The sequence below is a fragment of the Serinus canaria genome, chromosome 2 (genome assembly GCF_022539315.1).
Source record: "Serinus canaria isolate serCan28SL12 chromosome 2, serCan2020, whole genome shotgun sequence".
Classification (NCBI taxonomy): domain Eukaryota; kingdom Metazoa; phylum Chordata; class Aves; order Passeriformes; family Fringillidae; genus Serinus; species Serinus canaria.
The window spans coordinates 51,629,487-51,649,952 of record NC_066315.1 but is presented as its reverse complement, the minus strand read 5'-3'; the positions used below and the strand labels follow the sequence as shown (position 1 = coordinate 51,649,952).

Here is a 20,466-nt window from a genome sequence, read left to right as displayed (position 1 = left end):
AATAGAAAAGGTTAAACTGAGAAAGTTTGAGGGATTCCTATCCCTTATTCTCTGGCACTACATCATTTAAAAACACCTACACTAGACTCACACCTGTAAACTACAAACACATATGGCAGCAGTAGCCTACAAATTTCTTGCCTCATCCGACATTTTTGATTAAAGGAATTGTAAAGGCTTTCCAATTCTTCATAATGAATTATTTGGACATATGTTTTTTACTTTTCTCCTTGGAAGTCCTAACATTTCCTTATATAAAGACAACATGGGTATAGTCCACATTTGCCCACAAGGCTTAAAAACAAGTAAAATACATGTAGAAGTACATACTGGTTCTACTTTTGGAACTATATCCAAGGGATTCTGAATAAAATTCACAGTTGTATATAAACCACGCACCCTGCTCCCATCAAAATTATCCACCAAAAGACTTATCAACTTCAAAAATCGAAGAAACAGCTACAAAAATCACACTATGGAGCATTTAAAAATTTGTTTCAAAGAGGAAAAAAAGGTAAACTGGCTCTGCCCATATCTATATAAAGAAGTGACTACCAGTTTCCTACAAACTGGTCTCAAAGATTCACAATCAGAATTCAAGCCCTGTTCCTGGATCATACGGGAGAAATGGAAACATGCAATCAAAGTTTTCAGATATATGTACTTACAGTCTGAATACAGGGTGGGGGGGGGAAAGGTGTGGTGGAAAACTAATCTGTAGTAGCTTAGTTACCCCTCCAAGATTACCTAGAAGAGGCAAATTTGTTTGTTATTAATCTAACATAAGTATGACTTCACCAAGTGGACCTTTCAAACTGTGTTCAGTGCTCCTAAAAATACCCTTCCACAGCAAGTCCTGCTATGTGCAGCAACGTAACACACAAAGTATTTCTCATGGCAACATATGGTCACTTAATAATTACCATTTTGGGTTAACATACTTAAAATTCCTCTTAGAATGATTACTGGAAAAATCTGTTTGTTTCACTGAATTAAAAAACCTATAAAGAAATACCAATCATTTTGTTGTTACTACATTAACTCACAGTTTACCCTTGAGAAAACAAAAGAGGAAACTAACCTGATTTTCCACTTTAAACTATGTTCTCTGAGCAGCTTTAGTGTTAACATTTCTGCTAAGACTATCACTGCTTCCAATTTTCCCCTGAAGCTATGACTGTTCATGACCACAGTTTGTTAGAGTGATATACTGAACTTTAAACTTTTAAGAAAATGCCACAAACAAATCCAAATAAAGCAAGCATGCACCTGCTCCCATACTTAATTTTTTTCTGCATTTGGTGAGGTTGTCGAGTCCTCTTGTTAAATAATAGCTTGAATCACATCCTGGTTTTAAAAAAAATAGCCACAAATAGTTCCTTAGAAATCTCTGTCCTTTTCTTTCAAAAGTTTTATAACTAAACAGGGTTCAGCTCCTGCAATAACTCTACAGATTGTTCCTACCCACACAACAAAAAGCAGCCTACTTACTGCACAATTTACACTCAAAATGTGTAACAGTATTTTCTATCTGAAAACAAAATCAATTGTGTGAAGTGTGGAGTTCATATTAACACAGAGAAAATAAAATCCAATATAACCTGTTCAAACAGTAAGTGAAATCAGGAAAGCTCACAAGAAGCAGGAGGGGAAGTTCAACCCTCAACTGAACTGTTACAAATGGCAAAAGTAAATTTAGGGCCTTGAGGGGGTGAGAGCAGAGAAGGATCTGAGGGCTGAAATCCTGCAGCAATTTTACAATTGCTTTTTACAAATCATTCATTTCCAGATGACGAAAAACAACTTTGCAGACAAGGCAAGAATACCTGAAAAGGAATAAAAAGACACCTTCCCTACAAATTTGTCATCTTTTCATTTTTAATTGCCCTCATTACTGAAATTCAGAGAAACTGTAAGAACATATAAAGGAGAATAAAGCATTTAAACCCCTTCCTACTAGCCCATCCATGATCAGAGAGAAAATCACCTTATTTGGAATTTATTTTTCTTTATTCTGAGATATATTCGTTAAGACATGAGTTCCAGAATGTACACTATTTCTGCTCACCCCCATGTCCACACAAACGGAGCCCCAAGCAAATAAAAACTTTTCCTGTTTATGTTAAAAAAATTATGCAGGATTTCCTGAGAACATGATTTTCAAATTAGAGACAAACCAAACTGAAGAGTATGTGTTTCCTTTACCACAGGAAATGTAGTGGATTTGGTTTTAAACTCAATTTATATATCAATTAAAAAGCTGGAAGTTCTTATCTGTGACTCAGTTGTGGCAACTTTTGAAAGTTGAGGAAAACAATTCCCTAATAAGTATTTAGCTGTTGAAAATATCTTTTAGAAATGTTAAATTTAATAACTCTCCAGTGCATGTCTGGGATTTCTTTGTAATCTTCTTGAGCAATGTGTAATATTTTGGCAAAATCCCAGACCCTCTCAGTTAGTAGTAGAAGAGCAAAGGAAAAGTTATTAAGTGAATTTGTTGTCTCTCTTTTTTATAAGTTTTAGAAACTTTAAACATAAAAGAAATCTTGCTTTACATTAACTTCACCCTGTTGTTGCATTCCAAAAACTTAGTGCAGATTTGCATGTGCTCCAAATGCATCTTTCCAAATCTGCCTTACCTGCCCTAAGCAATTACTGTGCATGTGCTGACCAGCTGTGAAGAAAGAGAGAGGGGGGAAGGGGAAAGGGAAAACAACTGTGCTGCAGACTTGGAAAGCCAAGAGCTGAATTTCCTGGCTTACCCTGTGGCCCACTTAATGTCTCCAGTCAGGTGACCAAAAGAGGCAAGTAAATTACACAGGAGCAGGCAATGGATGTCAAACAATAGATTATAGCCACACAAAATTCCAATTTCCTTTTCTAGTCACTGCAGCCTCAATGTGCTTGAGTTAGACCCTAGCTTGGCAAATTTTTACGGTTGTTTCTCCACACACTTGATTTCTATGAGAACTGTGCATGATGTTGCAGTCCACATACTCCTTCTTATTCTAGGAACTTGGTGAACTTGATATTCTTAATTTTATTGACAGATTAATCTGAAAGGACAACACTGGCCTCAGAATGTTTCCCTTACTACTAACACGTGATTTAAGGAGATATAGCTCAATGCAGTATGATATCAATTAAATCCTAGTTACATGTAGCTGCATGAACAACAACCAAGTACTTGAGTTCTTATAAAGTAAATTTTCTACATAGAGAGAAGAGGTTTTCACAAACATTCCATTAGTTTTTAATGCTTAACCTGCATTTGCAACAAGATATGTTCTGAAAGTGAATATCAAATATTGGACTTGTGGATGTTGGAAAATTAAAGAAAAAATATCTCGCTTGTCTGAGTTTCTTCATAGTTTTTAGTAATCACATTAGAAGAAAACAGAGAACTAGAATGATAAGAAGTAAATTCTGAACTTTTAGACCGCTATCACTTCCAGCCTCCCTTTTTCCCTAATACATTTTCACAATTTTATTTTCTATCACTGGCCGCTGTTCATGAAGTATGGACTCAGAAATGCATTGAAAATAATGATTATGATACAAATTACTGTTAAGCAGGAAAGCTTAGTCCAAATGGCAGAGAGATATTCTTGTCTCTCATCCTTTTTCTGGTTACTTGCTTGAAGGGCATAGCTCTTACTTGGTATTTTAGTCCTATCATATGCATTGGCAGTGTTTTAATTTTATTTGATGCTTCCCAGCTATAGCTTATGAGCTATAGCTTAGCTCATCAGCTCAAAAAAGCAGCTGTCTGCAATATGGGTTCAGCTATTCCCCTATTCTGCTATACTTCAAATATTTTTAAAAATGCCATGCTAATCCCTCATCAGTAAAAAAGCGGCACTATATTAATTCACATGTGGCAAACACAGCGTCTTCCCTGCCTGAGCTGAAGCTGCCATCACGCCATCACTCAACCCCAAGTGCTGCCAGTTCCACTGCAGCCACTTCCACAAGGGTTCCAGAGACATTCAGTCTGCAGCTTTTCTAACGCTCATTACAACCCTTTTACTTACATAATTTAAGACATTCTTGGAGTACGACATCAGAACAACTACAATGGATTTGAACAGCATTTTAAATTTAGTGGATAGTAGGTTTGTCTCTTAGCAGCCTTTTAGACATGAAAGATCTGCTTATTCCCTGGAAGACATGGGTGCAGAGCTTGGAAGCAATGTTATCAGAAATGGTTTTTGGGGTAGGGATGTCAAGGGGAGCATGTCTTGATGGAATTACAGCAGATGGTACAGTGAATAATTACATTATGCCAAGCCACACACTGAGAATCACTCAGATCTCCCAAAAATCATAAAGCTGGCTTAAAAGCCATGAGATGCTCTAAAACAAAAACTATCAGCAATTTTCCCTTTCAGTATTTTTGGAGCTTCAGGGAGAAGCTGCCTTTCCTTCCAAGTCCTGATGAGTTGATACGTTACTGATGAATCTGGTGAGTCTGATACACATTACCAAAAAAATACGATTTACATCCGGACAGTAAAGTCTTGTTAAATCAAGAACAGGGTCTTGATTCCCTCAAGGAACTGAAATCAAAGATGCAAAAACCAAATAACTGACTAAGCTTCTATTAAAATGGAAGACAGACAAAGTCTAGCATGCTGCCAAGTCAGCTCCAGTAATTATGCAAAGGAGTCAGCTGTCTTCCTTCTTTCTCCACCAAAGCAATTTTTGGAACTCATAATATAGGGGGAATGTGCACATTCATCGAGAGGATATAGTTTTAACTTCTGTTTCCAGGTAAAATTCTTAAACCATAATGCAAAAATTAATCAACAGGTCTTACATGTCTTTGAAGCCATACTAAACTTGCACTTTTAAAGGATTCAGTTGGAGTTGGGTGACTAAGTCTGCATGTCTATGAGGCTGGGCACAGTAATCCATTTCAGTGACTAAGTTGGGGTGTCTAAGATGCTCAGCACAGTAATCAATGCAATCTGAAACTAACTCATGACCCTTTTGATTCCTATGAACATTGACAATCTCCAGGAGCAATCCATCCGCCTACTATTTACAGTCTGCAATGTGTCACTATTTTAGTTGCTTGGTATTTACTTTAAAAGAATACCTATGACTCTATTCTGCACTATACAAACATATACTCAGTGAATTCATTAGCAAGGGTACAGTAGCACACCAACATGGCTACAGACAATGAAATTTGAGCTAGATTATGAAAGTGCTGTGTTGAGCGCATACTTCTGAAAACACAGTGTTTTCAAGCACTCTGCTAAAGCTCTAGCTAAGATATTTTTCTAGAATCCTTGCAGTAGAGTCTGAGGAAGCTACACACAATCATACTGGGGACAGAAGAGATATTAGAGATTAGAAACAAGCAGAGTGACTGAATTTAAAAAAATAATAAAATCAAGGAAATTATATGTCAGCACTTCCCTCTCAGAAGGACACACGTACATTTGCCACCACACAACCAGAGGAAAGGTAACAGCCAATATTGTCTTCCAAAGTTCATATACATTGACTAAGATGTCTGTCTCTGCACATCAGCCTACAGGGAAGGGCAGTACAATTTAAGTACAACCACACAAGAAAATAAATTACCAAATGATTGGATATCACCCAAAGGGGTTATGAAATACTTGCCAATGTGAAAAAAATACTATCAACTATTCACGGTTCATTTCAATATTCTCATTAAAAACACAGATATGGAGAGAGGAAAGGACATATATCAGCCTTGAAGACCCACAATACTAGAAGGAACTGCAAGTACTGGGCTGACTAGATAGAACTGAAAATGTAACTAACTGGGAGAAGAAATCTGAAAGCAGAAGGTAAAATTCAAGAATGAAAATCAGCTGGGAGGTTCTACAATTAGGCATGAGTAATTCATTGACACGAATAATTCGTATGCAAGAGAAAAGGATCCAGAATCTACGTGTTTCACAAACTGAGTATGAGTTAAACAAAGGCTCCCATGCAATAGCAAGGTAATATTAAAGTAGAATTTTAGATCATCAGCAGAACCCATAATATTCACAAAATATTCTTTCTGTTGTACTTCGAGATGATGAAACTGGAACTGGAGTAACATACTGCATTTGGTTCTGGATGCCACAAAACTGTGGTGTTCCAAAAGGACAGTACAGAGATTAACAGTAAATTCTAGAACAGTGATCCAAGGGGAAAGACTGAGCAAGCTGGGAATGTTGAGCCTAGCGAAGTCTGAGACATACCAGCCTGTAAGATCATAGAAGGTTATTGAAAAGAGGAAAGAATGTGTTCTCTCTATTAGGAATCTTTTCCTAATATCTGATCTGAATATTCCTAGCATATTGCCTTGTGTGCCACTGAGAAAATAAATAGTGAAACACTAGAATTAACTGCCTGAGGGGTTGTGACATCCCAGAATAAGTCAGGCAAATATCTTTGTAAAGCAATATTTTTAAAGATGATCTTATATAGAGAAAATATAGCCCCATCCGAGACCGTTTATGATTGTTCCCAGCTTGCAGCATTGAAACTAGCTCCTGTACATTGCACTGTTCAATGCCATGCAATCACAGCCAGCAAGACACAAATCATCTCTTTTCAACATCTTATGAACAGCCTACTATTTAAATAGAGACCAAAGAGGAGAAAAGTAGAAGGAACAGGTCAGCTCTTTAAAAGATGAAGCAGGGGCATTGAAAAGTGCCCTACTCAAATCCCAAAGACAGCAATCCAATCTCTAAACATAGACAGAAATGTGATAAAAAACAAAGCAGCACAAATTCTGGAAATAACTACCACTCTGTTATTTGCTATAATCTGGAACAGGTGATTTCAAGAAACTGCTCTGCCTTGTATTAAAAATGGATTGGGAGCATTCTTCCAAAAATCAGTGTCATATTAAATGAAGTTGCAACACCCAAAACAGAAATAACACAGCTATTTTGCAAGCAAACAGAACTAAATTTCTTAGTTTCACTCCAATGCCTTGACTACAAATCACTTATTCTATCTTTTTTAATCTGACAAAGGCTTATACGACTCAAGCTCGAGGAAGCTTGCACAAGATGTACAGGAAACCACTATAAAAACTACTGACATTCTCAGTTGCTTTCAGCACCTGGTACTTGAAAAAAGAAACTATTTAATTGTTTTCTCATCATCATTATTACTCAAAACTGTTAAATGGCAGGAAATAAACTACTTAAGAATCTCCAAGGGGCTTGAAAAGGTAACAGTGAAAAGACAGCATAATTATGCAGGAGTGCTAAGAGGTTTCATTAATAACATTCTCTTAAATGAGCTACCTGATCAGACTCTTAATACAAATATACATATTATTGCTGTCCATGGCCTTCCTCATTATTCATGGATTAAATACACCAGTAAACACTGTAGGTACTAAACTAATCTCAGATTATTTCCTAATTTCAGCAGTCATGTGATGGCCATTTATACTTCCTATTTATCTCCCAATTTCGACAAAATGGAGAATGTCAACTGAGCATGTAAAAATGGGTAACATCAGGAACAAAAAAGTGCAATCATAAAATTACTTCAAGACATTCAGTCCTATATTACATCCTCAAATAAAATACTTTAAGCTTGTACACAAAAGAGGAAAAAATTATTCTTGGTTTTGTGAAAGCACTAAAATAAGATTCAGGGTCCATTGTTCTAAGCCTCAAGCCAAATTAAAATGTAGTCTCTGCCCCAATGAGCTAAGTTAATACTTTGTGTATACTACAAAAGCCTTTGTTGCCTTGTCACGACTATTATTCATGGTCAAAACTCTCTAGACACTACCATAATCACATATGCCAAAAATAAATTTGACAAGGTTAAAACATGTCTCTGATGAGAAGAGATATGGTCATACATCGGTATTCGTAATGTTCTATATTCCTTGTCTTTATGTTAGGATTTAACTGTTACATAGATTCAGCTAATATTTCTCTACTTGAAGGAAGTCACATCAACTTCCTATTTGTTCATTATTATGGCCATTCCACATGAAGAATAATGTCAACTGACAGCAAATTAAAGGATAACCTTTTTTGCTTTTTATTTTTTTTCTAGAAAAGAACAGCCTTTCCACTAAAATAATTTAACTTCTACTCTTTACTGTGGTAGCTTTCTAAAACAAAAAAATATAGAAAATATAAAACACAAAATATGAAACACAAGTGGGATCTTCCATACTGTTTCAAATTCTTGAAATCTCTAGCTTCCTCTACCTAGAAACATCCATGAAGAGACAGGTGACTAATGATATAAAACTAACATGCCAAAAATTAAAAAGTTCACCAAACCACACAGGGACATCCTCATTCAAAATTTGAGTACCCTCAACTTGCTGTAGCTGACATAAACCAAGATCACAGTCAAGCAATTTGTTTGGCTTCTGTTACCTCAGATTTAGAAGTCACTCCAGCAGAATAACCTCACTTCTGCAGGCTTCACTGGATTTGGAGTCATCAGTGTACCTGATAACTAACAACTATTGTGCAAAATGATCCACAGTGAAGCAAAACAAAAAATATGGAATACAGACGAAGGAAGCCCAAGAACCTTTTAAAAGTAAATCAAAAGGGAGCTGCAGCAGGTAAGAAATCAGCAAAGTTTAGGCGTAGAACTATATGCTGTTCTCCTGCCCTGGCAACAGAACGCCCTAGATGAAGGAGACATTAGAACATGCTGCTGTTAAAAACTTAAAGCGAGTTATTCTTGGGTGCCTTAAACACATGTGAAAGTTCTTTGTTACTCAAAAACATGTAGAGTCCACTTAAGACACTTGGAGGATCTGAACACACCACTTGAAGAGGTGATCAAAGTGGAAATCATATCAGAGATAAAATCAAAAAGATACAAGAGGTTTAAAAAATATAGCCTCGGGGGAAACATGAATGAACTGACTTCACATAATCCAGGAATAAGAAGACTGTAGATGTACATATATTTACATATGTAAAGACTTGCTAGACACAACATTGTGATCAACTTCCATAACACATCACTAACTATATAACCAAAAGCCTGTCTCTAAATTCAGGTTCTATCTTCCTCATTGAAAATAGAGTTATTTCTTTTACTCCTCTCAGTGGGCATGAAAATCTACATAAACAAGACTACATAAACATACATAGGCATGTATTGCAAAACTTCTGGTGAATAGAAATTGGAAAAAACATCTGTCAAAATGATCCTAGATATAAGTGAACAAAGGTGAAGGTGTAGACTGGATAAAACTAGTTGAGGCTCCCTTGGGGATACAGATGTAAGATCAATTTTTCTAGCTTAATTTGTATTAGAAGAGTAAATTCCAGACAGTGAGTACTGCCTGTTTTAGGTGATGGTCAGGAAGTATGATTTTGCCAAAACAGAGAACTACTTTAAAAAATTTTTTCTCTCACCTTCACCCTAATCCCTCTCAATACAACAGAATTACTAGTTATTAAAAAGTAAGAAAATCAAAACAATTTTGCTAACAACAGTGGTTTAATAGAAAATAATAGAAAAAATAGAAAACAATAGAAAAAGCCCTAGATTACAATTTTTAAGGCTTTTTTCCCATCATATTTTATGAGTGAAAGCATTAAATAATTAATAATTCATAATTAAAAATACCGTGTCAGCATCATGCAACATTATACGTATGATTGAATGTAACAAAGGGCATGAGAAACATTTAAAAACACTGCATAGTTAAAGCTTATGTACATAACCAGATTCAGCATTTAAATCTTCAATACTTTGAAAAGACAACAGGACTGATACTTTTTAAGTTCATAAGTAATTTTTGAAACTAGAACAGAAGCCCTCTCACTACCATTCCCATTAAATTTTCAGGAGTGACAGTGTACTGGAGTACCACAGCTGTGATTCCAGTGGAGCTAACCTTATTGTGGCAGTAAGGAAATAATTTTCAAGAAATGGTATAGCCCATACAAAATTTATATGCAGGCATCAGTGCTTGGAAATTAACTTAATGACCAGGTTTGACAAAATGTCATCTCACTGTGAAAAGAACGGGTCATCTTGCAAAGTAGCAATCAGGTTGTGCACCAAAACTTTATGAAGCAGTGCTTAATATCAAATATATCTAGAGATAGCAAACAAGCTTCACAAACGCCACTGACAGATTGACCTGCTCTGTGAACATCCTCACTGCATAATGCAAAGTCTTCCATCAAAGAAATGAAAATCGATGTAGTTTATACAGCATCTCCATTCATTAAACTACCTCTGGAGAGTCCTGTTTCAGATTTTCATGGAGATAAAGCACAGACTTCGAACATTTGCATTAAATGTGAGCAGAAATGCAATTCCCATGCTGGAAAAAAGAAGAATGCTGTGATGAGATGTGGGGAACAAGCCTTTCTTTAGGGAAGTAAATGCTATGTGAAAGTAAGTGGTTTACATTCTTGAGGACAATATGCAAAAGAGTGAAACAGTTTTGAACAGCTTTATGTTTCTGGTGGCAGATGGCTCCCTTTTGGCTGAACAGTGCTTCTTAATCAGATCTATGAGTACAATGAACCTTCACATTGCTGAAAGAGAAGCATCACTCTATTAAAAGCAAGTTCATAAGCAAGTGTTAATCCCCATGCAAAGTAGCATTTATCATTTTTCATGCAAGTGCTCATTCCAAGAGGATTATCACTTCCCCATCTTGCCCTCTAACTGACTACACAGGGCAAAAAAATTCTTTATTCCATATGGAAGGGGAAAGGGAGGTTGGAGGAAGCTGTGATCTCCAGCTTCCAGTTTCACTCTAGCTGCTCCAAGCTGAAAGTGGGAAAGAGCACAGGCCAATGTTGCAGTAGTTGCTCTTCAATGAGAGTATGGATATGGCTTCCCAGAAGCTGTCCAGCAGTTACTAGCACATGCTACAAAGGTGGATGGAGGGAGGCAGGGGGAGAAAGAACTCTTTGCTAATGTCAGTCAGTACAGATACTATCAGCCCACACAACTGAATACTCAGATGCACTTCTGACCTGTCCACATACAGAGTATTGTATTTAAGGTAGATTAAAGTGATTCTAATTTAAGTCCCTCAGATATTTAAGCATTGTTATGTGGCAAAAATATGTAAGTATATAAATCCGCTTGTGTAAGTTTCTGAAATTTGAGTTCCCTTCCTTAACTAGATATGCACTTTTCTAAAGAGCTGCTGTTTTAGTTATACAGAGCTTAGAAAAGATCACATTTGGGGTGTAATTATATTAATCACACAAAATTTTTGTTTTCCTTTGGGGCATAATGCCCTGACATCTATACTCATGTTTCTCCTTGCATAGAGTTATCAACTACATGCAGCTTACCTGGGTGCTCTTATATAACACCCCTACTCATGCAACAATGAATGCTATTCTAAGCAAAAATAGGCAAAGATGGGAGTTCTAGACTAAGTGGTGCATCAAGCCCATCACAGAGAGAATCCTAATATTATTTTGTAGCATGCCACATATATGTAAATTCAAAAGCACTGCATATAGAAAAAGAGCTAATAACATTGGTGATTTGTATCCACCGTCCTTCACGGCTCTTCAGAAATAAATGCTACAACAAAAACTAGATTACATGAATGACATCTAGTGGACATACCTTTCCATAACAATCAACTTTTCCCAACCAAAACTGTCACAAGCTTCACACGGTAAAAACAAGCACCAATTTACGTACATGCATATATATTATTTATGTATATATACATTTATGCAGGATGATTATGTCAGAAGTCATTGAGCAATACTGATACACAGATTTCTGAGTTCTCTTTCAGACAGTTTAGATATGTTTCAGCTCATGAGCGGCTGCACTGTAGAGTAATACAATGACTATGAAACATATGTTAAGAAAACAAGAAGCAAAGTTCATTTCTGCCTTGGATCCAATAAACAGATTAGAAGAAAGCAGTGATCCAGCTGCAGTCAATATCTCCTCTACAATTCCACAGATCCTGCTTTCATCACTTTCCAACCAGCTACAATGTGAAGAGCCCTCTACTGATCAGAGCTCTGTTAAAATGCTCTTCCAGAGAACTAAATTTGATATACAAATCGGTAATTTTCAGTAGCCTTGTAACATGTTTGCTGTAAATAACACCAACTAGATCCCTCGCCCCAGCAATGGGCAAATGTGGAGGAAACAACAGTATACATAAAAGACAAATGTTCACCAAATGATATTGAACATGAGTATACCTGTACTCCTAACCTAGTTTAATTAGAGTTTTTCTCATGTATCCACAGACAAGTGACAGGTGAATAATCTTAATGTACATTCAATTTAAATGAGTGGAAATAAATACATCAGTACAAACACATATTCAAGTACATATACAAGAACAGCCTGTGACATTCCCCAGAAGAAGATCAAAATGAGACTATCTCACTTGTCAACTATCTTTCCTTAACAATAATTATGATTATCCATGCCTGTTTTGAAAATAAAATTTTGAAAATATAAGTGACATTAAAAAACACCTTGCCGGCATTGCTTAAAATGAAAAGGGGCAGGAGGATTTCCTTCAGAAAAAGAAAACAGTGTTGTGTTTTCAATTAAAAATGCATTTTATTTCAATCTGAAAAATCCCTTTGTACAGGTAGAAGCTGTCTGTGTGCATACAAGGCCAGCTCCTTTAAAGTGCTGTCTCTAACAAGAGAGGATATATATAAATGAATTTATAACTACATCTCACATCATGCACTGAGAACATATCTAAAACTGCCCAAGGCAAATCTACTGGACTGGTTTCCAGACAGCTGCTCTGCCAGGGGAGAGGCTTGAAAACACACTGAAGGACATACCCACAAAATTATCAGTATAATGCTGTCAGGTTTGAATAACTAGAATTAATTAAGCAATATTTATGAGCTTTCTACAGAGGTTGCCACAGATTTTTCAATTACTAAACTTTTTCAATTACTAAAATGGCAAGGAAAAAAATCCATACTCCAGCATTTCTTACCAAGCAGAGTGCCAACTCTAGTCCTCTATACTCACAATAAGACCAAATCGTCTGTGAAAAGGGCTCAGTGATTAATCTCATCATACCGTACTAGGTAACATCTGAAAAAAATCTAGTAAAGAAATCTACAAATAGAAAAAAGAAAGGAAAAGAAAAAGGGAAAGGGAAAGGAAAAGGAAAAGGAAAAAAGAAAAAGAGGAAAAGTCCTGCAAATTATATTCTTGTTTTATTGTTTTACAGTATCTATTATGACACAAGGTTTTCTGCTTTCACTCTTTCTTGTGCCTTGTAAGATAAAGACATAGAGGAAGAAGATAGTTAAAAAACAACCTATAGGTCAATAGATCAAGGCCACTAAAGTATTGGGCATTCCTCATATGAGTAAATACATTGATTGTGAGGATAGCCAACTGTTATTTGGAAATATTATCCATGTAGAGTGATAGCACACACTTTGCTGCTTGAGAACACAAAGTTTCGGGTCAGTTGATCTGTGAACACATTTGATTTCCATGTTTAGTGGTATATATGCTTCATTGCTTGGAAGAAAAATATAGGAAAATGGAGCCCCAAGGCAGTCTAAGTAGTCCAGATGAGCATTATGTAGATAATGCTCACAGAGTAAGAAGGGTCATCTTGCATTGCCTAAATTTAAAACGTCCTGCTCTACAAAAAAATCTGTATTTTACTATATTTCCTATGCTTAAGTTCCATCTTCTCCTAGACTGGGCTAATATAGAGCAGAAAGATTTTCTTCCATTTTGAATTTATTTAAGAAGAGTCTCATGTACAAAAAAAAAAACTTTGCAAATAATCAAAGTTCTATTCTTGCTTTTGATTCCAAGAGTCGTTAACTGCAGAAGTATCCAACAAAACCACATAAAGACAGACAAGAAAATGAGTACATATCACCATTCTTGCATGGAATAAGCAGTTTGAAATTTCTACATGATTGACATTATTCTGCTGTCCTCTTCACTGAAAGAAAAAATTAAGGAGACTGAAGTTCTTAAGATTCTCTAGAGCTGAGATAGAAAAATTGGTGCACATTGTGCCTTTGTGTGAAAAGCATCTTTGCCAGATGAATCAGGTCAATAATCAAATTTCTCTGTTTCTGTGATGAGACACAAGTGACACGTGTGGGATTTTCTTTGTAAGGCTCCTAGACAGTATGAAATTCTATGACCAATTAGTATGAGATGTAGATGATAAAAATAATGCAGAGATATTTTATCTAAGTCTGTGCTCATCTACTTACTACCTCATACCTTTCACTTCCTTGTGAGCTTCTACTTTGATTTTCATAACATACTTCACTGACTTTGACACCGAGATAATTTCCTCATATGAAGGAAATTTTATGCCTAGCACAAGCAGAAGTTGATATTTAAAAAATCTAAGTGAGGTAGTAACAACAAACCATTAGTGTTAGATCTGATGAGTTATTGAAATGCATAGGCCAGTCAACAGAAAAGGTAATTGGTTAAAATAATTTCTTTACTGTCTCATGTTTTTAACTTCCATTTAGAATGGCTGTGCCTTTTGCATGTTCTGAAAATAAAGTGAACTATGCTTGAGAAAACCCTGTGAGTCTTAAAATCCGAACAAAAATAAAATACTATTCATCAGGTATCTGCAAGAACTCATTTTCTCAGTTTTCTAAACAGACTTTCATCATTATGGCCTGAGAGGAAACAGCTCTATACCTTTTGCTGAAAGTTTGCCTCTGCCCAGTTGCCCAGGGTGTCTGATGGCAGGGTGACAAGCTGCCACATGAAACATCTTGTAAACATTCCACTTAGATAGATTTTCTCAGGAGAATGAATTCCAAGTGGGCCAACTGAAAGATGAAAATGTGATTGTCCAGATCTCATGCATGGTATAGGCAAGAGAGCTACATTACTGAAACCACTAGAACGAGGGAAGACCTTACCACCCCAAGTGAAAGACAGTAAGAACTTTACTTTTCAGCACAATTATGTAAACCGGATGCTTTTAAGCCTTGGCTTCCTCTGGATAATCATGGAGCAGCTGTTGCTAAACAAGGTGTCTCATTACAGAAAGTGGGGTTTTTTTTAATTGTACTAATTACATTTAAGATACAGCCCAGAACTCAAGGTTTGTGTTTTAACACTTGAAACCAAGCAAATTGGGATCTGATTTCATTAACTATCACATGAGTGACCTATTGAAGCTACATTGCTCTGATTAAACAGCAGATATCCTCAAAGAAGGTAATTTCTCATTACTGTCTCAGGACTCAAAAAACTATTTCTGATTTCAGCCAATAAGAATCTAGAGTACTTCATCTTTGTGGCACATTGCAAATTTCACCTTCATTGAAAATCTGTGGTAAACCTTTACAGTTAGTTTTACAGGAACCCTGGGAGACATTACATACTCAAAAGACATTCAGATCTTTTTCTTTGGCTTCTGGTAATGAACACAGAGAACTAGAAACTCAGACATTTCAGATGCTCATGTCAAAAAATCAGCACATTGTCAACAAATGAGAAAAACCTTAAGAATATGAAAGCCCTTGCACACCAAACTTAACATCTCAGACCAGACAAGAAACAGATTTCCAAAGATGCTAATAGTTTCAGGAAGGAGAAAATCCATCTTCCCATTAATGCTTAATTTTTATATTTTTAAATATAAAGAAAAGTAATAAAGGTCAATCTAGATAACACATTCAGGGACAAATTATGCTGCTAGTGTTTCAGTCAAGAAGCAATAGCAAAATTCAGTGAAATAAAAGAGATACAGTCAAAGGTAAATTTGACCTTGTAAATAGGAAAAAAGTAGAGCCATTTGCAAAGACATTTTGAACAAATTTATTTGGGTGAAGCTCAATAAAATAAAAGCTACCATAGCATTGAATATAGAGCACGTATTGTAACAATTGTAAGCAAAAAAAGTACTTTTTAATGCCCATTTTTACGATGCTTTTAACAGGGTTTTTTATTATTTTGGTCAGTGCTCTAGTGTGACTCTGATCAGACATCTTTCACACTGAAAAATGATGTAAGTTATTTTGATTTTGTCTTTTTAATATCTATAAGAGGATCTCATGTTTGCCCAATCCTCCATGATTTAACATAACCTGACACTTTTTATAGGGCTGCATGTTCTGTGTCACTTCATAATTTATTACCTGTATAAACACTCAAAATACTGCAAAAGAAAACAAAACAAAGGACATAGGAACAAACAACCAACAGCTTGCCACTACATAATTGTTCTGAAATATATAGAAATTCCATTTTCTGAAATGTGTTTTTCATTATTTGAACAAATTATCATTCACTTGCATAAAATATCTTGAAAAAAATATCGTAAGGATTAGTGTAAGTCATTAGCTTAGTAAGCATATTCAGTAGAATAAGTAATGAAAGTCAGGTATCAGAGATCTGTTCTATATTACAAATGAGCTGAATGAGAAACTGTAAAACCAGTACAAATAGCAACAGTGAGGGTTAAGTTTATGAAGAACTTTGCAATCTAAGTATAGCTTAATTTAGTAAAGGGAAAAAAAAAACATCTAAAACCCAAAATATTCTTATGGTTACAATCAGAATTGCAACGATGGTAGCTGATGCAATGTTAGGCCATAAGCACATACACACACAACTCCATCCATAACAAATCCACCCTAATTATTGGTTTATTAACAAGAAAATGAGATTAAATTTATTTATAATATTGAGGACATATTTCTAATACCTACTACAGAAACAGCACACAGAAACACAGGAACCATAATTTTATTGGGATATTTTTCAAAAAAAATTTTACTTTTACTATAACTAATCAAGATTGAATCAAAAACAGCTAAAACATTCTCCTAGACCTAAGGAGCTGCCTATGAAAAAAGAAACAAAGGATATTTAATGTGTGCTTTTCATTTTGACTGTGGAAAAACAAAGGCCAAAAGGACATAAAAGAACACAAGTTTCAGTTATTCAGCCAAATGCCACATGATGAAGATAAAATGCTTTGTTTAGTCAGGTTTTTGGGTTTGCTTACACAAACTTCAGATACTTCAGATCTGTTTTATACTTTCAACATACTAAAGTTCAAAAGGCTTGCACCAAAAGGTCGCATCACAGAAACACAGCAGAGTGTAAATACCTGGTTAGACTGGGTCATGAGAGCTGGTTCTAGAAAACACACCCATACTGCTACACCAGCAGCACTGGAGACAAAAATACTGCAGGACTAAACTAATTCTTGCAGAAAGAGCCACAACACCTCCCTATTGATCTAATTTGCCATTTGGTGTAGCTAATGCATAACAAGATAGTTGATTGTGCAGTAGTACAAGAATTGGAAAAAGTCTCCTAGATGAAGTAGACTTAGTCCTTACAAAACCAGCTCATTCTGGTTTTAGACCTGAGGAGGTCTGGCTGTTACTAGCTAGTGAAAGAGTTCTGCACAATAGTGGAAAATATTTGCTTCAGATTTTATGGCCACAAGGAGCTAATCTTTCAGTTATGATCACCATGATCTTCACCACTGGGAAGACTATACACTAAATTTCCCTCACCTTCTGTAAAAAGAAAGGAGAGGGTAAAGATACTCAGCAGTGTTTAGCTGCAGTTCTCGCAAGCAAATGCTGGAAACTGCCCCTCTCAAGATTTAAAGGGCTCTGGACATAAATTATGAAATACAGGCTTTTCCAGCTAGATACAAACATGACCACTTGACAAGAAATACCAAAAAATATGAAATAAAGAATAGATTTTTCTTGTTCAAGTTTCCGTAAGACATGACCTCCATCTAAGAACACAAAATGAAGAGCTAGAAAAGAACAAAATTTTTTGTTTACTAGAAGAGTTTACCGTACTGGTCAAAAGTAAGATAAAACTTGCAGTGAGATTTCTTTTTTCCTGTGCTTGTTTATATGATGAAGGTCATGTTATTTTAAGGAATGTCAACTCTTCATTAGATGTAGCAGAGTATGAATTCTGCTGAGGAAATCTGAGCTCTGTTTAATTCCTTTTATCAACCTGTTGTCTCACTGAGGCAGTGATTTGTAGCAAAATCAACAGAAAATTACAAATATGTAGCACTGCCAGGTTATCTTTGTCATTTAGACTGCTCTTGTAGGCTCACAAGATAAAACCACCACCATTCAGAGGGAAAAAAATTAAAAGATCTCAGTTTATAGCTGGTATGGAATGGAAGTCAGGTAACCCTTAAAAAAAGGTTTCTCTGTTAGGTGAAAACCAATCAAGTCATCATGCTAGCTTTAAAGTCATCCAGTTTCAGCAAACACCTTTGATCTATTTCAGTGTTCTGTTACTAATCTACTGCTGATGAAGAAATATGCGAAATGCAGAAATGACAATGAACAACAGAACCTTGTCATAACTCTACACAGACACATTACAGACTACAGGTCATGGGAAAAGTCAATTCTCAATCTCATAATACACAAAATAATGAATTCCAAGGGAAAAAACCCAATGCTTTCTGCTTACCTGATATGGAACAATACTCCCATGAGCACTACCCCAGCGTTTTGCTTCAATTTTGCAATTAAGGTAATTAGCTGCTACATGAGTGAGACATGCAACCTGAAAATGGAAAAAAAATTATAGTATTCAGGAAAGCTGGAACTTTATTGTCAATTTCTCTGAGATTTCTATGTGCTTTAGATACATAAGCTAACATCTTTATGTCACGAAAGTATCCTTTAGACATTATATATTTTGTATACTTTTTTACTATGAGAAAAACTCAGGCTACAGCTATATCATAGAAGTGCTTGTTTAAGAACAACTCCATAAACTCAAAAATTAATATGTTTTCTATAACACCAGTAATGCTGGACATATAAAGTTTTAAACTATCCTGAGAGATAAGAGAGTGTTACCCTAAATATTTTGCAGAACAGTCAGCTGCGGCAGTGTCTTGTCCAAAGTCTAGTGGGAAGCATGATGGATTTGTGGAATAGAAGTCACCATTTCCTGAACCTCAATCCCATGCTTAAATCACAAGGACTTTTTCCTCAGTTACAAGATTATCTTTTCGTTTTCTCCTATGCTTCTCATTTTACATGTGCAAGCTATGAAAAATATTTCTGAATTCTTCAGCTCCCCACATGTTCTGTAATATTAATTAAGTCATGAGCCTTGATAAATCATCTGTCATTAGAAGATAAGGAGAGATTTAGCAAGTTATTAGTCAGACATAGCCGGAAAAGCATTAACTTCGAAGAAAATACAGCATACTAACTTAGGAACCAAAATGTGAGAGTATAAATATATATATATTGTAAGTATGATTATTTCTTAGGCAAAAGAAATGAAAATTTGTGATGCAGTAATGCATGAAAATCAGTGGTTCTGTTATAATCCACAGCAGATTCCTTATTCTTTATTCCTGGAGGGAATACAGTGTTTGATGATATCTGAAGCCAAGTAACACAATAAAGCATTACAGTTACCATAGAAGGTTATCACTCATTCATCAGACACAATGCATTTTTTTTATTCTGTTAACTAGCTGCACCAGTAAGTACAAGTGCTTGCCTCAACAGTAGACCATGTGAACAATTTTTCCCAAAATTATTATTCTTGTTATATTTCTCCCATTAGATAAAAGAAATTTGCTTTGATGATCAAACTGTTTATACTATTTTGTACCTACTAATCAGTCTAGTCTACCACAAAATACGCAATTAATTCAGAGTCCACCATTTATATTCCAATATGTGAATTATATCAGAATTCCCAGGAATCAAATGCCATTTCATTTTCTTGTTCTTTCTCCATATATTCTGAAAAGAAAATGTGAATGTGTCACTGTCACATTTCAAGAAAATATTTAACTGTAAATCATGCATGCAGTGATTTAGTAGAAAAACTAAGAAAATACATAACAAATGTCTAACTACTGACAAAAATTATATTTGTGTATACTAACTAGAAATACAATTCTTTATTCCTGAGTACTTTTGGAAAACATTTTGTAGCTGGATTTCAGGTCCAGCTGTTTATAGCCCAGCGTCACTTCATTTGGCTAAAATGTTGAACCAAATCATGAAGGAAAAAGGCTTTTGGCTTCCTCTGACTACCTTCTCTGATTTCAGTACCTTATCCACAGTCAAATTAGCCAGACAAAATTAATTATTAGCAGTAACCATAGTATCATCACCAAACAAATAAGCTTATATAGAAGCTTATTTACCAAAAAAAAGTAAATATATCAATGTTTTGTGTTTCACGTGAAAATACACTGTTGAGTGAACTCTGTGGCTTTTTGCCACATTCATAATAACTTTCTGACAAGTTCAGCAAACTTGAATACTACTTCTACAAACTTGATTCTACTTATACTGTCCCATGAAACTTTCCCCTCCCATGCCTTTCCCTTTCCTCTCTTCTTGGCTTAGTTCATTTTCTTTGGTCTTTCCAAAGATTTAATCCCACTAAAAGGGCACTGTCCAAAAAAACCTTTCAGCATATACAAATTATGTAATTAATAAAGAACACAAAGAA

At 35.5% G+C, this 20,466-nt stretch overlaps 1 protein-coding gene across 4 annotated transcripts in view; it reads right to left on the bottom strand.

The window, feature by feature from the left end:
• Positions 1–20,466, bottom strand: part of SUGCT (succinyl-CoA:glutarate-CoA transferase) — a 318,976-nt gene that overhangs the window by 232,605 nt on the left and 65,905 nt on the right. For all 4 annotated transcript variants that reach the window (XM_050971781.1, XM_050971783.1, XM_050971784.1 and 1 more), the window contains one exon: positions 18,445–18,540. In XM_050971781.1, the coding sequence (XP_050827738.1) occupies positions 18,445–18,540 (96 nt within the window). The remainder of the gene's footprint in view (positions 1–18,444; positions 18,541–20,466) is intronic.